At 37.6% G+C, this 25598-nt stretch overlaps 1 protein-coding gene and 1 long non-coding RNA gene across 2 annotated transcripts in view; both read left to right on the top strand.

Moving 5' to 3' along the window:
* The window catches only part of LOC134653495 (uncharacterized), a 240076-nt gene that overhangs the window by 184582 nt on the left and 29896 nt on the right, over positions 1–25598 (top strand). The gene's annotated exons all lie outside the window — the stretch shown is intronic.
* LOC134653471 (proteasome subunit alpha type-3) lies at positions 20644–23668 on the top strand. The gene is made up of 5 exons (XM_063508839.1): positions 20644–20803; positions 21006–21212; positions 22032–22280; positions 22534–22646; positions 23462–23668. The coding sequence occupies exons 1-5, from the start codon at positions 20783–20785 to the stop codon at positions 23637–23639; spliced, it is 768 nt and encodes a 255-aa protein (XP_063364909.1). The 5' UTR covers positions 20644–20782; the 3' UTR covers positions 23640–23668.

Below are 25598 nucleotides of genomic sequence, written 5' to 3'. Positions count from 1 at the left end.
TCTGTAACATAAAGCTTAGGTTTGTGATACACTTTCGAATTCAATTATTAATACAACCTTAACGTTGGTTACTAAGTTAACTTAAGAACAAAGCGATTTTAACAGCGAGTAAACTAATCGTTTTTAAATGACTTTAGCGTTTTGAGAAAGAAAAACATCGCGGTGAGGACTACAATTACTACAAAACGAATTTTAAAATGGTTAAAATGAGATGGCAGTCGCTGTTGTTAAACTATGTAGTAACTGTGCCAATTATAAACTTTTTTATGTTCCTACTAAAAGCAATATTACATAACATTAGGTCTCCACATGTCCATGGGGGCGTACAATGTACATATCCAAGCTGACAACAGTTTAATCGTTAACGCCAATGGAAAAGTTGGTACATTAGGAAAATGATGAAGAAAGTCACGTGATTCCTGTCATTTCGGTACTTTTTTTACAGTTCTTAAGATTATAGATAATCTATAATTATAATAATTTATTACGATTGTAAGAGCAGTTATATTAGATTTGTAGGAGAACGGTACTTACTACATGGCTATAGTCTCCTGTATGAGGCCTTATCCTAGATAAAGCACAAACGCCGCAACGCGATACAGACATATCAAAGAGCAGCTGCCACTGTCATTCGATCTACACTGTCACTGTCGACCTGCGACAACACTCAACGGAAGAGATCCTTTTGTATCTCTTTGTGCAACCTGTAGCCGATAGTTTTGAGTCGTGTGAATTTAAAAATATTAATTTTCAGGCATACATAACTTTTGTGCCAATAAATAGTTATAAAATAATTATTGTTTAACGCAGCGGTCGGCAACCTTTAGCAGCTAAGGGCCACTTAGTAGTTAACGAAGTTGACGCGGGCCGCACTTTGTTAATATTTATGACTTGATTGATGATTGATTGACGTGATTCGTTCGTTGATTGTCGTGTGTCAATATTACATACAAAATAGCCAGGGAGGCTCGCGGGCCGCAAGTGACAGGTTCACGGGCCGCATGCGGCCTGCGGGCCGCGGGTTGCCGACCGCTAGCTTAACGTATTCACCGCGTATGGACTTGTTGAACTTGACATCTAACAATACGTAATCTTTGTAGCGGCTCTAGGGACCAATTTCAGATTTTCTTGCGCTCGAATTCGAGTGGCTCCCTTCAATACTATCTCCACTACTATGCATTTAAATTGTATATCAATAAAATTTAAAACCAGTGATCAATACTACTATTTAGATTCCCAATTTCTATCGCTCAAGTGTGCGCCACGATAGGAAATGAGCCTTAAAATTCGTTGTAACTTAAAATTGCCTCATTTCGCATGAAGAAAGCGGACAATGAAAGGAAAACTTGGGTTCTCACGACACATAGATTACCTCTAATGTTCTCCTTTGTCCACAATGTATGAGAAGTTCTCGTAAACTTTTATGTCCACTCATTTCAGTTATGGTCCAATTTCAATTTAATGCAGCGTTTTACGACTGATCCATGGAAAACCTCAAACTTGTTTCACTAACTTTGTTCATTATTTCCAAGTATCTTTTCTGAATAACCATTCTGCCCAAAAGTGGTTCTAAAGAGGAATAATACCGAATTAACATTTGTAAGTATTAAAATTAAACTATGCTGCAGCTTTGACGCGGGCGATGTCACTGTTGATTTTCTTATTATAGCTGGTCAAGCAAATCTTGTCAGTAAAAAAGACGCAAAATTTTCTATGGGATAATATCGCTTCGCGCCGACATTTTTCAAATTTTGCCGCCTTTTTGTACTGAAAAGATCTGCTTGACCAAGTATAAATTGCGTTTATGTATGTAGGTAGGTGTAGGTGGGTGTAGGTTGTATTCCTAATGTTACCTAAATTCGTCGACGATTATCAAACTGCCCTTCAAGATTTTAATATTCATGTCTAGTCAAAAATACCTATAAGAAAATCTCAAAGCTGGAAAACCTCGGGAATACCAATAAAATTGAGCGTTATAAAATCAAATCCAGTCACCTAGCAAGCCGTTAAATTTCATAACACTTTTCTGGCTGAGCGAAGTAAAATCGCTCGCGTGTCAGGATAATGGTTTCCTGGCTTAAATTTGTGTGAGTAAGTGCACTTTACATAAGTGCGAATGAATGGAATCAACAGAATATTTCATGGCGGGGCAACTTGCTGCAAACTTTGCCAAGTTTGGCCTGGATTTGCTCGGCTATTGTAGCTCACCTGATTGATAATTTATTACTGCACTTCGTGGTCTAGATTCCCTTTATTACTTTACCGGAACATTGGAATATTTTATGGCCTTATACTCATTGTTACCGTCTTCAAAATACCTATCGTTAAGTACTCATTGCTGAAATTGGTTCTTAGAAAAGAGCTGGCTAAAGTTCATCCCTCGCGCGTTAAGTAGTCGTCAATCTTTAAATTTTCAAATACCTAGTTTTATGAACGTTAAATGATCTTAATTTCATTTCGTGCACTCTAAAAAATGAAGACCAACTAAGAGCAGTTTTCTCTTAGTTGACGTTAAGTTAATTATAACAATAACGATCTTATATAAATCAAAGAAACCTGATTACTTAAAACAATAAGTGTATCTGTGATTGAACTAATAAAGTAGGTATGTTATTAATCCTAACAATTGTATACTTTGCATCTATCATTAACTTGTTGGCATAATTATGTAACGTAGGTTGATTCAATCCTTAACAAATTAATTAGAACAGATAAATATGGTAATAGTTATGAACATTTTAATAGTTTATGTGATTATTTTCTCTTTGTTGATTTACATAAGACTTGGTATTTTAATCAACTAAACATATAATATTTAGAACAACGAAGATAAAACATTCAATCCCATTATGATCAAGTTATTGTATTAATTACGAAACTAATATTCCATTCTATTAAGAATTATTTGTTAAATCGATTTTCTTCATAATTAAATTAAATAATCAGTTAATCCGTTCAATCAAGAGATAAGTAGGGGGGCGCCGGTGCACCCGCGGTCCTCCCCGCCCGCGCCCCTGCGGCGCCTGTGACCGTGCGAGTGGGGAGTCAGTCTCAGCCTCGACGTTCAACATTCAACTACTTAGTCATTCAAGTACGCGTCAACGAAATAAACTTTACTTGTGCCTTTATTTCACGGCAAGCCTGGAACAGTGAACGTGTTACCTTTGCTTTGTGTATCTAATGTATAATAGTGTATGTGCAACATGGAGCAAGTGCTAATCGCGGCGACGGGAATAAAAGGCGCGGGGACGGGCCGGGATAGTTATGTGGGAATCCCTGTTGTGGACTAATGAGACCCCAGGTCTACCCAGTAAAACCCCTGTTGGCCGCCTCAAGGCTTTAAGGCGAGGCACGGGAAACGATCGGGACCATGCTTCCGAAACCCCGCCAGCGGCTGTCCGAACTGCGGACTCGACTTCGGAGGAACTGTTTCCCTTTACTTCTCTAAGAGTGCGCCATTTTTTGCGCATTGGCCATCCCAGGGACCCTCGTGTAGGCGACAGACGTCCCCGAGCCTGCCGCCAACGGGTACCCATAAGGGGGAAATCGACGGTTGTACGCCAAACGGTCATTATATTTGTAGCCCGTTTTAAATGTTAATTATAATATATATGTAAGGTATGTAAAAGAAAGTTCGATTTTTAAATGTAAAACGTTTAGTTTTCTAAATTTTTAGATGAATAAATAACATCTTATTATATATGTCGGAGCGAGACACCAGAAAGACGTATTGCAGCATTACAGTTCATAGTTAGACGCCTGTAAAAGTCGATTAGCAATGTTTGACTATGTATTATTTGCTTGTAACGAAATAATGAAGCTGCGTAGTGAGTAACGCCACCATCTATTGGCGTATTATTGAACTAAAATGACAGGTAGAAGGCTTTGGAACGTCAAGATGTGTATCTTGAGTGAAGGTAGGCACGAGCAGGCATTTTTGTCGTTATGTTGGTAGACTGGTCAGGCAGGTTTACCAACTTGAATTGGAGGCGGGAGCCGTTGGCTCCGCCGCTGGAACTGGCTTCAGTCTTTTTGATCGGACCGCGCTAGAGATCGGACGTTAGCCAAGCTCGTGCCTAATTCGCTACGTTCCTGAAGGCTTACACCTGAAGGATTATTCTGAAAGCTTATAGATTCTCACGTTGTTTAACCGTTTAGCTAAGTGTTTTATTCCAAGTGTTATTTTGATTTCTTATGTGCCATTAGAAGCTTACTTTTGTAAAATAAAGAAACTATGTGTTGTTTTGAAAAGATGTGTCCCGCCGAGTTTGTTGCCGGGTTAAATCTTCTCGGGTCAGAGGTGTAGGGTTGGAGCCGGTGTAGTTTGACTTAAATAAAGATTTGAACGATTTTATTTGATCTTTTTTTATTTAATTGAATCCGATTCCATCGTAAGATCGTTTAGTTATTTTGATTATTTAGTACTGAAATATAGTAGGCACTAGTATGGTTAATGAGTCCGAATGTTTTATGCGTTGGTAGCATACCTACTATTTTGGCTGTGAAGTAATACATCTAGGTACTACCCCCACGCGCCCACCGCCATCGGGACCATCCGTCCCCGACATCAGCAAGTGGGATAGATGCGGAGTTTCATGTATTGCTTACACAGCCACCTGGGAGCGTGGTGTATTTCTGGTGACCTACATTCCATAATCTGAACACGTGGTAAGGTAAGCTCACGTGTCTAACCTTGATTGAATGGCGAGTGTAATTCATTGTTATTTGGTGAGAATTATTGTGAAATTGTGAATTATGATTGAGGCAGTCGAGCATAGCGGTCGTTACGTGACGTCATGTCTGGGATCGTTATGTTTCTTTGTAATTAATTTTTGTAATCCATTTAAATCGAAGCAATCTTGAGTTATTTTGATTTGAAATCCATACTGTTAATTAAAACCAAGTATTAGCTATCACGACGTGATACTATTTCATCGCTCACTTGTGAATCTACCCTCAATAATTGATTTGAAAATACAATTAATTTTTAAAATCCGTTGAAATCTAAGTGATCTTAAGTTATTTTGATGTGAAATCCATATTGTTAATTAAAATCAAATATTGGCTGTCGCGACGTGATATTATTCATCGCTCACTTGTGAATCTACCCTCAATAATTGATTTGAAAATACAAATAATTTTTAAAATCCGTTGAAAAGTTATTTTGATGTGAAATCCATATTGTTAATTAAAATCAAATATTGGCTGTCGCGACGTGATATTATTTCATCGCTCACTTGTGCATCTACCCTCAAAAAATACTTTTTTTTTTTTTTTTCATGAAAATACAATGCACCGTTAGATATTGATCCTGCTGATTTGCCAATGCATAGGATTATATAATCTTTACCCTGTAACGTTTAGTAATTAATAAAATTGCGACAAATTATTGCTCGTAATGCCGTGATACATCACAAATCGTGCATAATATGGAAACATGAGCTACGCATATGAAAATTAATGTTACAGTGTCCTGCAGCCAGAGCCATACCATTGCAGACATCATACCATTACGCCCGGGACACAGAAGCAGCTGTGCAGTATCTTCTGTGCTGGAGATTTGGAAATAAAAGGACAGGTTTCGTTCTAATTGTTTATTAGTGAATTTTATTTTGAGTGTAATGGCGAAGCATAACAGTCGAACGTAACTAATAAGCTGTCACTTTTCGTATTGGCCCATTTTACCTTGTTACTTATTTTTGGAACACGTGTTTGTTTTGTTCATAGAAGGAAATAAAACGCACTCATTGAAGTTTAAATTTTATTCTGATATTTTTGAAGTCCCGTATACATTGGAAACATGTTTTTTGTGTCTACTACCTTGCATTTCATAAACCTTTTGAGTTTAGCCTGCATTCATGATAAACCTGATACCGTGCAAATGATGATTTCAGGAACATCCAGCTATGTTGAACCACATCGTGTCTCTCGCAATCTGCCGCAGCAACGGCAACGGCAAGCGGAAAGGATCAGCCTCCGTGCTTGGGTTGGACCTCACCAACACCACCTTTGACTTGGTTGCGTGCATCATACTTTATTAAGCTGGTGAGCAGTTCCCATTTCGTTGGGATTATTTTGAGATGTTTTACTTCTGCATAGAAGTTTTGAGCGAGTTTCTGTTGTTAAAGCTAAAGAAGAAAGCTATCTCTAGTAATTTTGATCAGTAATGTTCAGTTTCAGTTGATCAGTTGACGCTGATAGTACCAATGGTTCTGAGTAACATGATTTAAAGACCTGTTTTTATTTTCTTTTTTTGGAATTCACTGTTAACATTGTTTTGCTTTCGACGGACTGAAAGCTTGTACTTTCGTAGGACTAAAATTACGCCCGATGGACTGGGCTATACTGTCATGCTTTCGATGGAGTGAAGGCACGCCCGATGGACTGGGCAATACTGTTTTGCTTTCGATCGACTGAAAGTATGCCCGATGGACAGGGTATTGTTTAGTGACCGCATCAGAAGTGCCGGAGCATGTAAGAGGTGCACGTGGTCTGCTTTTTATGTGCAGAATGCTCTTTGCGAGGAGTAGCACTTACGCGGCTGAGATGGTTACTTCTGACGAGGGTCTGGTATCTGCCGAAGGACTGGCAATGCACCGAAGGACTGGTGTTGTTTTGTTAAAAATGAATTCCCGTTTATGTACTGTGTTCATATGAGTAAAATTGGAACTATCAATTCAGAATGTTATTTATTTTAAGATGTCTTACAAACATTTAGATCACATATGACCAATTTTTTTTTTTTAATGCCAGATAATTTCCCCGTAAATTGATATTGACGACAGTAGTAGTGATACTGTCGAGCAATGAATTAGAGCTGTTGTGATTTGTGTTTTTGATGTTTGGGATTGTTCTGTTTTTACATAAATTTGAGAGTATCCGCCAGATGGGAGGCGATGATTATTGGAGTGTATCCGTTAGATAGCGGCGATGATTACTGATGATTACTTTTATTTAGTCGTTGCTCGATGGACTATTTTTGACTAGAGAATTGAGGATTGTTAAAGTAATTTTGAACAATTATTTTTTCTGGTTTGATTGATAACAAAGTTTGATTTTAATAGTAATTTGAGTGAGACCCAAATTGTTGGTCAGGAATGACCGAGCGATGAGATACTGTGCTGAGTATTTTGTTACAGAATCAAATGCATACACCCACACACGAGGACGTGTGTAACGCAGGACGGCCGTGTCGGAGCGAGACACCAGAAAGACGTATTGCAGCATTACAGTTCATAGTTAGACGCCTGTAAAAGTCGATTAGCAATGTTTGACTATGTATTATTTGCTTGTAACGAAATAATGAAGCTGCGTAGTGAGTAACGCCACCATCTATTGGCGTATTATTGAACTAAAATGACAGGTAGAAGGCTTTGGAACGTCAAGATGTGTATCTTGAGTGAAGGTAGGCACGAGCAGGCATTTTTGTCGTTATGTTGGTAGACTGGTCAGGCAGGTTTACCAACTTGAATTGGAGGCGGGAGCCGTTGGCTCCGCCGCTGGAACTGGCTTCAGTCTTTTTGATCGGACCGCGCTAGAGATCGGACGTTAGCCAAGCTCGTGCCTAATTCGCTACGTTCCTGAAGGCTTACACCTGAAGGATTATTCTGAAAGCTTATAGATTCTCACGTTGTTTAACCGTTTAGCTAAGTGTTTTATTCCAAGTGTTATTTTGATTTCTTATGTGCCATTAGAAGCTTACTTTTGTAAAATAAAGAAACTATGTGTTGTTTTGAAAAGATGTGTCCCGCCGAGTTTGTTGCCGGGTTAAATCTTCTCGGGTCAGAGGTGTAGGGTTGGAGCCGGTGTAGTTTGACTTAAATAAAGATTTGAACGATTTTATTTGATCTTTTTTTATTTAATTGAATCCGATTCCATCGTAAGATCGTTTAGTTATTTTGATTATTTAGTACTGAAATATAGTAGGCACTAGTATGGTTAATGAGTCCGAATGTTTTATGCGTTGGTAGCATACCTACTATTTTGGCTGTGAAGTAATACATCTAGGTACTACCCCCACGCGCCCACCGCCATTAGGACCATCTGTCCCCGATATATATATTTTTTGTTTTATTCATTTACCCCCTTTTCATAAAACTTTACTGTGTTAAATTTGAATCTCAATTGTTTAATCAGTTCAACTATGAAGCTTGTTTGTTTGTTGTTGTGTTTTATTGTACTAGTACAATTGATGAAGAATGGTATATTGTACTAGACAAGCTTCATAGTTGAACTGATTAAACAATTGAAATTCAAATTTAACAATTTCTTAGTTCTGGCTAATAAGATGCATAAGTCGATGCAATCATGTTCTTAGTTGAACTTATTAGGGTCAAATAGTTGATACAGTAATTCTTCATGTTAACATTGATTTACATCTTAGTTGAAATGATTAAACAATTGAGATTCAAATTTAACAATATCTTAGTTCAGGCTTATAAGGTGCATTAGTCGATGTAATCATGTTCTTAGTTGAACTTATTTGGGTCAAATAGTTAATACAGTAATTCTTCATGTTGATATTGACCTACATCTTAGTTAAACTGACTTGTTTGTATTAGTTGGTAGAGTAACTTATCATGATAATAATTATCAAGCCCTTAGTTGATCTTGCTAGGAGCAATTAGTTAGCATAATTATTTTTCGTGTAAATATTGAACAAGATCTTAATTGGTTCAGTTACATAGATATAGTAATAGCAATCAGAATTACCTTATTTGATGTGTCTAAGATCTTGTTAGGCTCGTATGGAATCAAGATGCTTGATTACGACTATCAAGATATTGATAGGGCCAACCAAATTTTTTTTAGAGTGTGGTTTGATTGTCTGTGCGACAAGCTTGACATAGGTACAAATACTTAGTAGTTAAGCCACTATTGTACCTAAGCCTTTCTGAAAAGAAAACTTTAAATAAAATAAATTAATTAAAAATTAAAAAACACGACTGCAGTTTAAAAGCGAACTGAAAAGCTAGAAATAATTTTTAGTTATGTTAGGTACTCAACTTAATGAATGTAAAATAGAATATAAGTGTTCAGTCAGGGTCATAAACAGCAATCGGAAAAGTTTAGGCTCATTTAGGATCGTGACTGTACCTGCATATTTTATTTCGATTGCAGTCGGGGACCTGTGAATGGGAAAATTTCAATATATCTATTTTACATTCATTAAGTTGAGTACCTAACATAACTAAAAATTATTTCTAGCTTTTCAGTTCGCTTTTAAACTGCAGTCGTGTTTTTTAATTTTTAATTAATTTATTTTATTTTATACATTTTAGTGACCATACAAACCAACCACATTTTTTATGATTTAAGACAATTTAGTTGCTTCAAGGAAATTTCATCACGTTGATCTTTGATATGTTAGCATAAAACGTGCTTAAAAACTAACTAGGTAACTAACCTAACTAGGTCTGACCCAAAAACCAGACGTATTGAAAAGTGCTATATGGCTTAATATCTCTGCAACTACATAATTATTTCCTATTAGTTGGCTTTCGGGCTTCGCAATTAAGATACTTGGGGAAGCTGCAGAAAGCGTGCACCTTTCTTATGCTCCGGGCCTTCGGCCCTACGCGAAGTTCGGCCTTCGGCCTTCGCAATTAAGATACTTGGGGAAGCTGCAGAAAGCGTGCATCTTTCTTACGCTCCAGGCCTACGGCCCTACGCGAAGCTCGGCCTTCGGCCTTCGCAATTAAGATACTTGGGGAAGCTGCAGAAAGCGTGCACCTTTCTGCGCGAAGTTCGGCCTTCGGCCTTCGCAATTAAGATACTTGGGGAAGCTGCAGAAAGCGTGCATCTTTCTTACACTCCAGGCCTTCGGCCCTACGCGAAGCTCGGCCTTCGCCCTTCGCAATTAAGATACTTGGGGAAGCTGCAGAAAGCGTGCACCTTTCTTACGCCCCGCGGGCCTTCGGCCCTACGCGAAGTTCGGCCTTCGGCCTTCGCAATTAAGAAATTTGGGGAAGCTGCAGAAAGCGTGCACCTTTCTTACGCTCCGGGCCTTCGGCCCTACGCGAAGCTCGGCCTTTGGCTTTCGAAATTAAGAAACTTGAGGAACCTGCAGAGAGCGTGCACTTTTCTTACGGTCCGGGCCTTCGGCCCTACGCGAAGCTCGGCCTTCGGCCTTCGCAATTAAGATACTTGGGGAACCTGCAGAAAGCGTGCACCTTTCTTACGCTCCGGGCCTTCGACCCTACGCGAAGCTCGGCCTTCGGCTTTCGTAATTAAGAAACTTGAGGAAGCTTCAGAGAGCGTGTACCTTTCTTACGGTCCGGGCCTTCGGCCCTACGCGAAGCTCGGCCTTCGGCCTTCGCAATTAAGATACTTGGGGAAGCTGCAGAAAGCGTGCACCTTTCTTACGCTCCGGGCATTCGGCCCTACGCGAAGCTCGGCCTTCGGCCTTCGCAATTAGGATACTTGGGGCTGTTACAGGAAGCACGCACCTGCCTTACGCTTCGGACCGTCGGCCCTATGCGGAGTTCGGCCTTCGGACTTCGTAATTAAAATACTCGGGGAAGTTGCAGGAAGAGCCCATCTGTCTTAAGTTTTACTTACGTACGTACTACGTACGGACACAGCTATACTACAGAATGAGAGATGAATATCATTATCTCGTTCTAACAAATAGCTTTGTCCCTACTTACGTAAGTAAAACTTACAAGTGTATCTCGGGCTTTATATAAAAATTACGTATAAAAATATACGGTTATAATGACACTTTCACACTTTGTTCCGTCAAAGTCGGTACAGAGTTGTATCTGAAGACGGACTCTACAATCTCAGACTCTCTACAAAGAACTTATTTACACTTTTCTATTCCCTTAGCGCAATTTAGAACATATTGGCTTGGTTTCAAAACAAGTAAAATATGATTAATATAATACCTATGTATAATTTTTTTTTTATGATCAACGGTCAAACCACTTCCTTTTAATATCCCAACAATAGGAATATTTGGTTTTATGAGATTAGCTTTTCTTAATATATTTTGTAAATTCTTACTTTCTTAAAATTGGACTTAAACCCTCATATTGTATATATATTATTGATCGTCTTTCAAAGCGCTTCATTTTGATGCCCTACTCGATGGGTTTGCAAGATATTTTTTTCTTAAGGTTGCGTAATATGGCGTATTAAGTCCGCCATATTGATTTTGTAATGACGTCACATAGCCTATGTCACCCGGGATGACGTAAGGATTCTAATGATATATCATACATCTAAATCGGTTAAGGCATTCTGAAGTTATCGTGGAATAAAGAAACTCACATACATATATACATACAAACATGAACGCTGAACGTGTAAAAATCGCACGACATTCAATTTGCTACGCCAAATAGAAGATCATTTTCAAGTTTATTTATTTTGCTTATAAACGGTTCAAAATCACGCACCATAATTTTGTAATTAAATTATATCGATAATCGATACTTTAGTTCCGATATTTCTTGTTGGAAATTGCCCGATACATTATCAATCTGTTTGCGCGGCGGGTCGCAACACGAACTCGTTAATATACGTCGGGACACCGGCAAAATATTGCGAGGCCATGCTGTAATATAATGTATCTTCAACATTATTTTGATATTTATTGTTGTATTGCGGGATAGGAGAGTTTAGGTACACTAGTGGAAATTGACGTGAATAACCTCAAATTCAACACGATTCGAAATGTGATATCTCCATCTTGCGTTTATCTTAGACGTTACGCCCACCATACCCACTCACATGATTCCAGCAACTAGAGTTTCAAGATTGCGCACCTCTAAAATGATCGTCGCAACTCGAGTTGCAAAACGGAGTGTATGCGGTTTTTTATTTGTTATCTGTGAAGGGCTGCACAGATACGGCATAAACAATTTTTAAAACACAGACTACCAACGTGACAATATTTAAAAAATGTTTCAACCATATAGACATAACCACAGTATTTCTTATCTATTTTACTTTGCAAGTTGTTCAGGAAGTGCGATGTGTAAAAAGTTGCTGCGTGTTTTAAAATGCCTCAAGTATTCAAATTTAGATATTTCTATTAGTAATGTATATTAAACTACTCCGCGTTTATTGGTCTATTAGTTTAAAACTATATTTTAGACCTACTTAATATTGATGACCAAATAATATCACTTCAAAACAATAGTTCTGTAGATTTTAGACGTGTTTCTTATTTGAATGCCCTACATTTCTAAGATTACTAAATATATCTTGAGCAACCAATAGCCATTAAATAGTTCGATTATTAAGTTACATTAATAAACCATATAATGTATTAAATCACTGTGTATTACACAGGATTAGCGATCAAAACATGTGACGGTAAATTGTAAGTACAAACCCGGCAACTGTGGTTGCTTAAAGCATTTCTGCATATCGTAAGGCATGTGGTGTACTAGACGCGTTGCATACGCGTTTTGGGATTTTTTTTACTACTTACTTATAATTTGTATTTACTAATATTTCTTTGCTATTTACATTAAATAAACTAAATAATTATACGATTAAATAAATAATTAATTAGTTATTACTATTTTAAAGTTCCTATTTCTGTTGAACATCTGCACCACGCGCTGTTGTGTCTCCACCCTAAATGGGTAGCCATCTTTATTTTTGAGATGGAAGAAGTCAGTTTACCGGCTTATTTACGTTTGTAATCAGTATAATTTTATGTGTTAATAGTTATTATTGGTTTATTGTGCTTAATATGTTGTGAAGTGTGTGTTATGGTGGATGTATTAAACGTGTTAGTGTAGTTATAAGTTAGTTCGGTTGTTGGTGATCGGAAATTATAAAAACACCAAAATTTAGTAGGTACGTAGATACTCTTTTGTTATTTTAAGTTATATAGCTACTATCATCGTTATAATTGCATAAGTTATGCATTTTATTTCAAGATTATTAGTGTCTTAAACTGTTTTTTACTATATTTTAGTACTTCAGTGTCTAAATTAGCCACAAAAAAATCATGAACATAATATATAGTTTCACAGCAGATTGAGCAATTCGAAAGTTTCTTATCGGAATTTGAATTAGTTTTATTCTGCAATTTCATAGGTGAGCTATCAAGGTGTTTAGTACCAATTAAAAGCTTTTTAAGTCTTCTTTAAATTGAATACAAAAAAAAGATACGTTATCGATTTAGATTTTTAATTAAAAATAGTTTTCTACTATAACGCGGACATTATTTCATTGGGTAAACTTTGTGAATTTTTAATAATTATTTTTAGTATAACAGCACAATGCTATAGTAGTAAAATAAATTCTTTGTTTCTTTAACATTAAAAAACCAAAAGAATCGTTGAAAATGCTTTAGCAGAAGTAAAGTTATCGATTTTTGAAAATATCATGACACTGTGCCGTCGTATCTGCGAAATGGCAGAGCAGTTCAGGGCACCTTTTGTTAAAATCGGAATCATGTGAGTGGATACAAAACATTTGCTACGGAAATTTGAATCTTAATGCAGGTATGGTAAATGTGTTGGATTCCTTTTGTTTGAAATAAGTGACGAAATAAAGAAAAGTTAATTCATTCGTTTTATGAAAAGTTCAAATTGAAACGGAGTGTATTAGGTACGTACATTGTAATCTACACACAGCTGCAAAAGTGAATGAATTCCATTCATAAAATAGGTATGGTCTTTTGCAGCTCGCTGTACATCGGGACTTACAAAGTAGTTACGAGGATAGACCAGACACCCAATTTCATACTAAAATTACCATTTACATTGTACATTGTTGAAGTTAACTATAAGTCACCAGTGTCAGTAGATATGGTTGGTAACAGTGAGATGTTTCAATGCTAAATCGTTTTTGCCACTTGTTTTCAGACAACCAATAAAAAAAAACGTCTTTACTGACTGACTAGTTAAGTTTCCAACCTCGTAGAAATTGTAATTAAGAACATAAATAATAAGTAATTATGCAAATAGTCCCCCCTAGTTAGAGCCGACAAGTTTGAAGGTATCCGAGAGGTTTGATTGGAATCGTCTGCACTTTCTGAATCGGTAACGATCTGCGATGAAGGTGTTTATTGTTAACTTGAATAATGGATACGTTATACAAGTATTTTAATTTTATCTAAAAATTAATAGGAATTTTAGTAAGTTTTTACAAGGTATTTGTCGATGACCCAGTACATGTCGTGTCATTGAAAGTGGAGGTGAGAGTACGATACGATGTCATCTATTGAGAGTATTGAGCATTAGTATGTCGTGCACTAGGACATTTACCTTATATATCTACAAACAAATAACTTTATGAATAACATCATATATTATGACATATGATATGATGTTCTCATATATATGTACTTATAAGAATTTCATCAACTAGGTGCCTATTTGAAAAACGTCGTCTAGACACACGGCGACACTCACTACTGCAGCGTCGAAAATAATAGAATTTAATAAAAGCAGTAGGTACCTACTTAAAAGCAAAATACCAAGTGGTTTAGGAGAATTCTAAATAGGTATAACGACCAAATATAAACTTTATTTATCGTAGACAAAACAAACTTTTATTTTTTGTGTTATTTGGCTAAAGCGCTTGAATTTTGCTATTTATGTAACTCTCATGTTACGTAGTTTTTGTGTTATTTAGCTAAAGCGATGTAATTTACTTGTCTAACTTTCAAGTACCTACTTAAGAAGTTTTATACCATATACAACCTAATATATATACATTTCATTTCAATTTCATTTCAGTTCATTGTGTTAGAACTTTTATGACTGCGTATCCAACATGATTCGTAACTCGTTGATCTCGTCCACAAAGTTCAACTGAACATAATAATGAACCAAGGCAGTCGGTGTCCGTCTTTAAATTCTAAGACTTTTGCTCTCAAACTTTGTCCCGCTTTCCATTTGACATTCAAGCGGTTTAATTGTTCCCAAGCTTTGAGTTTCTTTCAAAAATTATCTTTTCTACTTCTCCGCTCGAAAGTCCATGAAAGTTTCAATTGTAAAAAGAAGTTAAATGTAAATCGCGGGACACGTCCTAGAGGCTAGAGGTTTGAAATATGAAAATAGTTTCGTTGGTACCTAATTTGCTGCAGCGCGCTTTTGTTATTTTATTCAAGTTACCCCTCCCTGTTAGTCCATTATCTGAACGAGGATAATTTCGCGAGCGGACAAAGAAAAATGAAAAAAGTCACCTTAATTAGGATGTCAGCTGAGCAAATAATAATCCCAGTGTGGCTCATTTCGTATGCGGGCCTCGGCTTGCGGCCAAAAATTTATCTTCGCATTTTTAGACAACGCAATTACAGGGATATTTACTTAATGGCCGCCCGCACTGCCTACATGGTAACATGTCTGACAGCATTTTAATTTGGCAGCGTGTGCACCTGCAAACTTATTAAAACTACTTAATGTGTACTTAACTAACAAACCGAAACTCGTTATCACACCCTTTACTTGCACATAAATTGTAATATTTTACCGTTTAAACATAGAAACAATGGAAAGTAGATACAATTAGGAATTGAATTCAAATATAATGCAGCAAGAGTTTCTCTCTGCAATTTTGTCCACTCAATTCTCAATTAGGGCTTGAACTTCGTTAAGTGTAATTAAATCCGTATGCCAAGGGACCCAATACAATGTTTGTGGGTACGAGATTACTTAGTGGGTTTATTTGAGGTGCAAATAAATTAAACGATTTTATTGGTGAGCGCGTACGTGGAGGGTTCTCCCACGAGATCGATTGTCAGTCTTCAGCTTCCCCTATAACTTGAAACCCACAACATATGGGTAAAAGCAACTCTTATATAAGTTACTACCTACTCTACTGTAACAAATTGCCTGCTTGATTAGTAAAACTCTAACATGTTGCTACAACACAAGCGATTCAAGAAAAGCAGGTCGTTCCTTTAGGATGAACCGACTAAAATAAGGAGGGCATTTATTCTCTGCTTCAAAATGGAAATGATTCCGCTGATCAGTTGGCTATCATATCGAAAAACATCAATTTTGCCGCACTGCCGCCGCATTCTTAAAAGGTAGCATGAGTCTATAAGGCTCGTGCAATGCGGTTCTTTCTGATCGAATGACATGTAGGTTATATCCTCGTCCATATTCGCGAGTTCACCTAACATAAACTGCACACTTCTCTTGGATCAATAGCAAAGCTCATTTTGTTTTATTCCACCACCCTAAGGGAACGCCCGAACCCTTTCAAGGGCTTTCTGTTTACCCACTTTCACTAGATAGTGTACCTATAAAGACGAAGAACGAGCGCAATTATTGTGGTTGAAACAAGTACTTGCAAACAAATGGGAATTGATCTCCTACGAAAGGCTTTATAGCTATCATTTAAACTACTTTGAAATAATGATAACGATTGTTTGTCCTCAAATAGCCGCAGTTTTCTGAAAACCTCGCGAATTTAAGTAGCTACTTTGAATGAAAATGTCTCTAGAAGAGATTCTGAGGATTTACTTTAGTGGTTTTGGAAAAGAGGTGGGCTATTCTACTTTCCAACAGCCACTTCGCAGCAACAAACAAGTTTAAAGCGTTACCGTAAACACGTTTCTACGAGATATAGTACATTAAATACCTAGGGAGGTGAATTCGTGAATGCTCCACATCGTAGGTGAGGGCCATAAATATGCGATCTGGGGCTTTACGAATTACCGCCCGTCGTTTGTCTAAAGTTTTACGTCTTGCCCTGGCCGGGAAGTGAGATTTTCTTCATTTTCTCCTCGCGTAGCGGGGAGAAAATCCCACTTACGGGCCTAGGGGGACGTAAAGTTACTAACGTTCAGTTTATTTAATTATTTAATTAAATACCTACATGGAAAGAACTTGCTTCCTTGACTTGCTTGGACTTGCTCCAAGAGCTTCTATATAGGTACCTACAGATAAGTCGGTCACGTGTTCTGAGGTGGGTAGGTAATGTAACTTACTTTGGCCTCAACAGAAAAAGAAATACATATCTAATGAGAATCATATTAGGTACTCTTCATCATTTTCTTTTTTTTTTTCTACCTCTTCTCGTACAGCTGTACATATTTACACCTTACTTACCAACTCTTTTTGTACCTAAGTACTCAACTTTCATCTCGTTGGCAGGTTTTCAGCAATTTCAACTCAAACGATCTCTAAAAACAAAGCGTTTTTACACATTGCGCCAGCTTTAAATGATTTCAGTAACCGTACGTTCAAAAACCTCCAGCAGTGTTAAACACCCTTGGACAACAACCTGCCTTACAGATTACCATGTCAAAAGAATTTACGGCCGAAACGCTGTTTACACATTTATGCCGCCGCCGCGCCGCCATAAACGCCGAAAAACCTACGAGGACTTTTATTATCGCGAATCCATGTTACACAGACGGTTTTAGTGCAGATGTTTAACTTACAGGATTTTTCAGCAATTGTTTATACTACCTATTTCTAAATAAAGTCACCTTATCACCTGGGCAGTCATAAATAGTGTAGATAGAGCTGGTAGAGCCCATCTAAACTAACTTTGCACCGAATTGGACAGAATAATAAGTAGGTAAGTACTTATGATGTAAGAATCTGATATGTTTTCTGAAAGAGCTACGAATTTGCATGATTCCATGTACATATGTATTTTTTTAAATCAAATTTCTATTACACCTTATGTGTATAATTGCATGAATTCTATAGTAATTTAAATTGTATTTTTTTCCTTATTTTCTCGTAATGCATTGTGTCCCGCCGTGTTTGTTGCCGGTCCTATATTGGGATACCCTCCTCCAATTGAGGGGGATTTAAATCTTCTCGGGGCAGAGGTGTAGGGTTGGAGCCGGTGTAACTTTATTTGACGTTTATAAGCGCGCGCATTGTGATTATGCCTACTTGAATAAACTATCTTTTATCTTATCTTAGTCTTAGAAGGACGAGTCATATTTTCGTAGAATTTGACATTAATGATGACAATAGCAAATTTTTTCCTTGATGCAAATGCCATTAGCTTGGCTTGGCCGGACTCTAACATGTCTGAATATTGTTATCATTACTAAGTGTGGCTATAACGTCGACCTTTTTAGGCGGCTTTGGACACGTTTTACACAATCCTAAATTACACCTCCAACTATAGGGTGGCCGCGCGCCGTTTGGAGATATCTCCATATGCGTCTGACGTAGGTATTACAATTCAAACTTACATAGTGACATCAAACTGTCAGTTGTTCATGCATTTCGCACGTACTTGTCCGTACATGTATCGGCCCGAGCGAGACGCACAGGCGACGGCGACGACATCATTTAGTCACTACATATAGTATAATAATAATAATAATCTTTCTTTATTTATTTACTTGAAACCTAATACAGTAAGTATTACAGCCTTATACAATTACAAAAAAAAGGAAACAAAACAAAAAAAAAACTTATAAGTTAATACTTGACAGAGGCTCAATCCAAAATGAAACTGATACAAACCTAATGGTTTGTATCAGTTTCATTTTGGATTGAGCCTCTGTTTCCTGAACTAGGACAAAGCCTGTGACTCAGGATTCAGCGATTCCTCCGAGGAAAGTGGTACAAGTTATTTTATAAACTTAAGTACTAAAGGAACATACTACTAAGATAGAAAGGGGAAATGTAAAGAGTCTAGATGAATATATGTTCTAAACAAAAACAAAAACGGCTGACGTGTGTGTGTGTGTGTGTGTGTGTGTGTGTGTGTGTGTGTGTTATAAGGTGAGTCAGTAGCCAGTATAAATGATGGGATGGTGATTTCCGTGTGTATGGGTGTGATTATATAAGACTTGCGCATTAACACTAGTTTTCCGGGAGAATAGTTATTAAGGTGACTATTTGATAGTGTTCAAAAGTGATTCGGTTTCTTGATAGTTCTGTGATTTTAGCCATGTAAGCAATTTGGACTTACAGTCGTAGCTATTTAGTGCGTAGATCTTTAAATGTTTATTTGTTTTATTGTAAATACGAGCACTCATTGCCACATACTGACGGCTCGCGAATGTAGTCCTATGGAGTACCAGAGGACAGACAGTTTGGTTATTGCGCTTGCTACATGCTTTCGAGGATAAAGGAAGATGTCGGTGTCTACGTAAAATGGTACGAAGGATGTACAGCTGCCTAACAGACAGAACACTACATACCTCGTACAGTTGTGTTGTCGGATATCTGTACGGTTTTGACGTAGCAACCTTTAGTACGGCACGCTGAGCGCGCTCCAACTTTAGCATAGCCGTTTTAGTATAAAACCAAGTCGATCCCGCTGTCTGTCTGTCTGTCCGTATGCTTAGATCTTTAAAACTACATAACGGATTTTGATGCGGTTTTTTTAATAGATAAAGTGATTCAAGAGGAAGGTTTTTGTTTTTAATTTGTTAACCCGTGCGAAGCCGGGGCGGGTCGCTAGTATCATATAAATGTCACATTGTGAGTTTTAAATTTGCCTTCTAGCAGCCTTCTAGTCGTAAGGGTCTAAAGTCTAAAGCATTTTATAGTGCTTAAGTACCTCGACTTGGTTCCGTTCAATCACATTGAATCTACTTAATTGAAGTCACTTTCCTGTGCTACCATATTTTCTGTATTCAAGTGAACGGCTTGAGGCCTCGGTCTCACATGGAAATTTTCGGGTGGTTTCTCAACTATAAAGCTTTTATGAAAGCTTAAGCAGCAGCTGGCTCTTGTTTTGAGATTTTTAATTTTAATGAAGTATGGTGGCATGTTATGTTGAATTATTCCAAAACGTATCTGTGAAGTCACAAAAAAAGAAGCCGATTCGTTGTTCTCTAACGTAGTCCAGAAAATTACGATTTTGTTTTCACTAGCTGTCATGGTTCCGTCGGTTCCGTCCCCTCTCGTCTCGTCCCGATTTTTGAATTTCGAGCGCTCGATTTCTTGTGGCTCCCTTCAATACTATCTCCACTACGCTTCCACTACGCCACGCCAGTAGGTAATATTATGATCATGCGCCATGTTGCGGAATTTCACTGGAACAATTTTTTTCATACTATACTGAACTGTCACCCTATACATGAGAATAACAGCGCCCTCTTGACAATAATCATTTATTATCATATAATATTACTGGGCAGGCTTTAAATTCAACTAATACAATTGCAAACGAGTGGTCGATTTAATAATAAATAATTTTGATTCCCAATTTCTATCGTTCGTATTTCAAAAATAACCGATTTGCAAGACCGAAGTGATCCCATAAGTGTATGATAAGTGTTACGTAAACAAAGTTTTGTACGGAACACTAAAAATTAGCATTTAGCCGTAGGTATTTCACTGATTTTCAAGTGACGAAATCGAGCAGTCGAAGTTCAAAAATCACCTCTATTAAGGTGTACAAGAACCACACGACATAGAATTGAATTTAGCGCCATCTGTGAATGTGACATCAAACTTTTTAATAACCTGCGAATACGTTAGTACCGCAGCATATTAGAGCGCAGTAAGAGATGTCGCTTTTATGAAAAATGATTCTTTATCCTTCCACTCTACCGTATCGATTATATTTATTTTCTTTTTTTATTTAGAGTACACGACGCTGTTTGTGTTTTTTTAATTAGAAGTTTTTAAAATTAGAAGAAAACTTTACTGGAACCCGAGGAACGGAACGCAAATTTGTTTTATTATGGCATGACGCGAACAATGAAAACTGACTGATTTTTGACAGCAGGAGTTGCTTGTCATCGCCGCCGAAGCCGAATATAATTTGTAATTATTTGCAGTATTTTACTTTAAAGTCGAAAATATTTCAACTATAATAATTTTACGCATTTAAAGGAAGTCTTATACAAAAAACCTGCAGAACGCGATTAACCATGAGTTCTATTGGAACTGGAGTAAGTTTGCTTTATAACCTAAACCCAACGTAAATTTAAAAAATTACTGAGAATAAAAAAAACATAACGCTTATGGATTTTAATGTCTTTCTAAAATACATTTTACATTTATGTATACTTTTTTCTATGCTGTAACAGTGGGATTTATATCTGTACAAATTGTGCTTATTCATGTTGTACTAAACTTGATTCATAATTTCAGTATGATCTGTCCGCCTCGCAATTCTCGCCAGACGGCAGAGTATTTCAAGTAGAATACGCAGCAAAAGCCGTAGAGAACTCTGGTACAGTGATCGCTCTCAGAGGAAAGGATGGAGTAGTGTTTGCGGTTGAAAAGCTAGTTACTTCAAAGTTGTATGAACCGGGTGCGAACAAGAGGATCTTCCACGCTGATCAACATGTGGGCATTGTAAGTATAGTGACTTAACCACATAGATAAGACAACAACAATGAATGGATCAAACTAATTAATAGCTTGAAACAGCTTAGTGATCTGAAGTTAGCAGACCACCTGGCAATCCTAGTAGGCATAGACTAAGGTCCAATATACATAAAAACCTATTATGTGGCTCAACATTCCATGCTAATATGACTTTGAACCTCTATGAAAAAAAATTGAGTATGTCTGCATGTGCAGTGTAGTGCAGAAATATAGTGATAGATTAACCACTTGCACTATCTTGTGAATCTACCTTGTTTGAAGTTTTGATAAATAACGATAAATAATGTAGGATATGAGAAAACAATGTAAGCATCTTTTTTTGTCATATGTAATCACCAACAGTCAAAATTTCAATCATGTATAGAAAAGTATATAAGGCTATAACTGCCAAAATGCAACTTTCAGCAAACAGGAAAAACCACTTTGCGCCACTTGCACCATCCCACTAACCCGGGGTTAACCTATTAAACCTGGAGTTACCAAGGTTACTAGTACAATTTGACACTGGGTTAACGGTTTAACTGCTTAACCCCGAGTTAGTGGGATGGTGCAATTGGTGTTTAGAAATCTGTATTAATTTTGCTAGAATGAATGTGTTACTTGTGGACCATATATGTATACTTCAACCTCTCTATGACCATTTGACATTTTTATGATATTACTGAGCGTTTCTTAGATGTCCAGACCACTTACAGAACCACAGAAACCCTCTTAAAACTGTATAAAAAATGCAGAAGGTCCTATGACACTGATTGATACTGACATCTTGTTCATTTCACATTTCAGGCTGTGTCCGGGCTCATTTCCGATGCCAGACAAATTGTGGAGACTGCTCGCAGCGAAGCCTCCAGCTACAGGAACCAGTATGGAATCCCGGTGCCTCTCAAGTACTTGAATGAGCGAGTGTCCATGTACATGCACGCTTACACATTGTACAGTGCTGTTCGCCCATATGGATGCTCCATTGTGATGGGAACCTGGTCGGAACATAACGGACCTGAAATGAACATGCTTGACCCTAGCGGAGTGTCTTTTGTAAGTAAAAACATTTTGTATTATCAACTAAAGAATAGTAAATAATATGAACTGTTAATCAGAATGTGATAAGGGTTAATCAGCTTTTTTTGTCACTGGTTGCCATGGTTACTGTCTTCTCGGTCACTCTTTAAACATTTTAATTAAACAATCATGCATTTTTGTGGTAATTATTAACCCTTTCCATAATGAGCCATCTATCAAACATGGCATAACTATTTTTGTTTAAACCTTTTCTTTTTTTTTATTCTAGTCATACTTCGGCTGTGCAGTGGGGAAAGCAAAGCAGGCGGCAAAAACTGAAATTGAAAAGCTCAAGTTAGCAGATTTGACAGTTAAAGAACTTGTCAAAGAAGCAGCTAGGATGTGAGTATTACAATTTGACAAAATGCATTTTAATTTGACAAAGCCTGAGGTGGATGAGCTTTCTGTATGATGACTAAGCCTGCGCTGTGGATCCTATGCTACCTATGCTGTTATTATTGTGTTGGTTTAATAAATAATTCTCTTAATTTGAAATAATGGTAATATTTAACCAGATATTTCTTTAGGCAAATATATATCTAAGCCAATATTGGAAGTTCAGTAAAGGGTTTGTTTCCATACTTTAAGATTTTGCTATTATTCTACAAGTTCTACAACAGTTTTAATCTTAAGTACTTTATTGCATAAGAAATAATAATCAAGTGTAGGTATGTAGGATGACTTGGAGGCAATCAACTATTTCTGCTTTGAGAGAAAATCAAACTGCCTTACATTTTAACTCTACGAGTTTGACTTCGGTCGGACACTACCGAAAATATAGCTTCGGTGCGGTCGAAAGGTTCGGCAGTTTATTTAGATGAAACCAAACCTTTGGCCGAAACCTGCTAAACCGAAACTTCGGTCTGACATTATCGAGTTCAGTTGGTCAGTCTTGCATTGTAAGCACAGAATAAATAATAGTACTAGGTACAGAAGATTCACTGCCACGCGCGGCCTATGGCTAGCCACCAAAATTGGTGTGGAACAGGATGTACTTGTAGGTACCTACTTGTTGCGACGCGACGAAATCGCGGAGTGAGCCACGCCTGGTATTAGTTAATATCCGGGAATCTGAAGTCTAGCCAGGGTCTTTCGGAATTGAGTAAACCTCATTGTCTTAGATTTTTTTTTTTCTAACTGAAAACTATTCCTTCCAGCATCTACCTCGTCCACGACGAGCTAAAAGACAAGCAGTTCGAGCTGGAGCTCTCGTGGGTCAGCAAGGACACGAAGGGCAGACACGAACTGGTGCCTCGTGAGGTCGCCGCGGAGGCCGAGAACACCGCGAAGCAGGCGCTGGCCGATATCGAGGACTCGGACGAGGGAGACATGTAACGCGGTTAGATTATACGTTTTTAATACTACCCTTGTGTTTATTTTGCCTTCTAACTGTATAATTAAATATCTAGGGCAGTGTTTTTCAAAGAGTGGGTCCGCGAAGTTCAGCTTTGAGAGAAACTTATGCAAAGCAATTTCATTTTTTAAACTTAAAAATAATCAAATCCTTTAAAATTTAAAGTTCGTTAATGTACATATTAATAAAACATGGTACATATTAATAACAAATGGGATCAAAACTTTAAGGGTTTTTTTTTGCTAGATGGGGATATTCAGCCAAAACGCATATGTAACTTAGTGAATGATAGAAAGGTGCGTTCCAAACACTGGTCTGTGGTTCCAAAGTTATAGGTACTAGATAGAAAAACGTAGAAACGGGGTTTGGGGGTCGCGAAAAAATTTTAGTGGTCATAAAGGGCCGTGACACAATAAAGTTTGAAAAACACTAGTCACGGCCGTGCCCCCGCCAAGACGAGACAAGGGAAAAAGGCAGTGCATATATTTTCTCGGTTGCTTTGACCCTTAGAGCTTTGAACGGGTCTATTGTTTCCCATAAAGTTTTAAGTCATAATGTAAGTATTGTTTGTCCGCATTTTCGTTAGTCATTATTTGGTTTTTCTCAGAAACTCGTAACTTTTCAGGATTGCCATAAAACAAACCTAACCCATCTATAGGACAACTTTACGAAAATTCTGAAAAGTTAACGGTTTCAGAATTATGACTAATGATAATCTGACTATTAGGGAATGCCGGTGCTGAGTTTGTATGGCGAGAACAGGGAATTCCCGGTTCCGGTACTGTATTTTTATAGAAAACCATCGGTACTGGACGTATTATTTGACTCGTACTATTTGAGGGCCTCCTCTAACGTGTCGGCCCTCAAACTCACTCGTCCATCTTTCAGCGGTTTTCCGCCCTCTCCTACAATGTATATACCTGAGCTAACCTTTTTTTTAACACCCACACTTTTAAGTGCCATGGTATTGATCTTCACTTTTATGATATCGCCTGACCGTCTCCAAGACGTTTAAACGATTTGTGCCCAACGGGAGTGTCCCCGATTGTACCTACTTATAATATGAATTATTAAAATAAAATGGACTATTAGAAATGTTAAAATGTGACCATGACACGTCTTATAAATAATACAAACCTTAATTCACCTTGTCTACTGCTGTATAATATATTGCAAAATCATTGGCTCAGTCGGGCGCAGCGGAAGTTAAAGTCGCTAAATCTATGCCAGTCGTTGGTTCATATCACCTTTTGGAATAATTCAACGAAATTGTGGAAATTCAACGAAAGTGGAAATGCCTCGAGGACGCAATTAAATACAGTCAGTTCATTTTGCATGGGTACTAGTGCGATTTTTCTTCATCAATAATTTTGCACCGAGCAAAGGTAGCTCAGATTTAATTTTATTCAATGTTAAAGGGAATATATTTCTAGACAACTTTGGATATATCATTATATTGTATGTTTGAGGTAGTAAGTACCTAACTCTGGTGCTTAAGAAAATGATTTAAGATCCATTCCGTTTACTACAACACGCCGAGCTCACTGAGTCGCAAATTCATTCTCTTTCTTTTAAGAAAATATTTTACCTCAAAACTGCGACATTCAAATAGAGTAATCAGGCCGCGTAGCCAACCTGCCAATCGCTTACGCTCCGTAGCGATCGACACGCAACTGTCACTGTCACACTAATATGGAAGAGTGATAGAGAGACACAAAGTGATTGTCACCTTGGCTAGGCCCCCAGGTACGCAATCGTCGTCGACACGCTCACTATTGACCACGTTGCTCACGAGTTGCCCGTAGACAATATTATACTCAAAAACCTGGAATTGCTGATTAGCTCCCACAAATATAGTTAGTCAAAACCATAGAGAAATATAGTAAGACAAGAGTGCTCACTCCATACATCAGTTCAGACTATTAATTTCAGTGTCTACA

Source organism: Cydia amplana, chromosome 13 (assembly GCF_948474715.1).
Source record: "Cydia amplana chromosome 13, ilCydAmpl1.1, whole genome shotgun sequence".
Lineage (NCBI taxonomy): Eukaryota > Metazoa > Arthropoda > Insecta > Lepidoptera > Tortricidae > Cydia > Cydia amplana.
The sequence above is the reverse complement of the archived record's forward strand: the minus strand, read 5'-3'. Positions and strand labels throughout refer to the sequence as shown.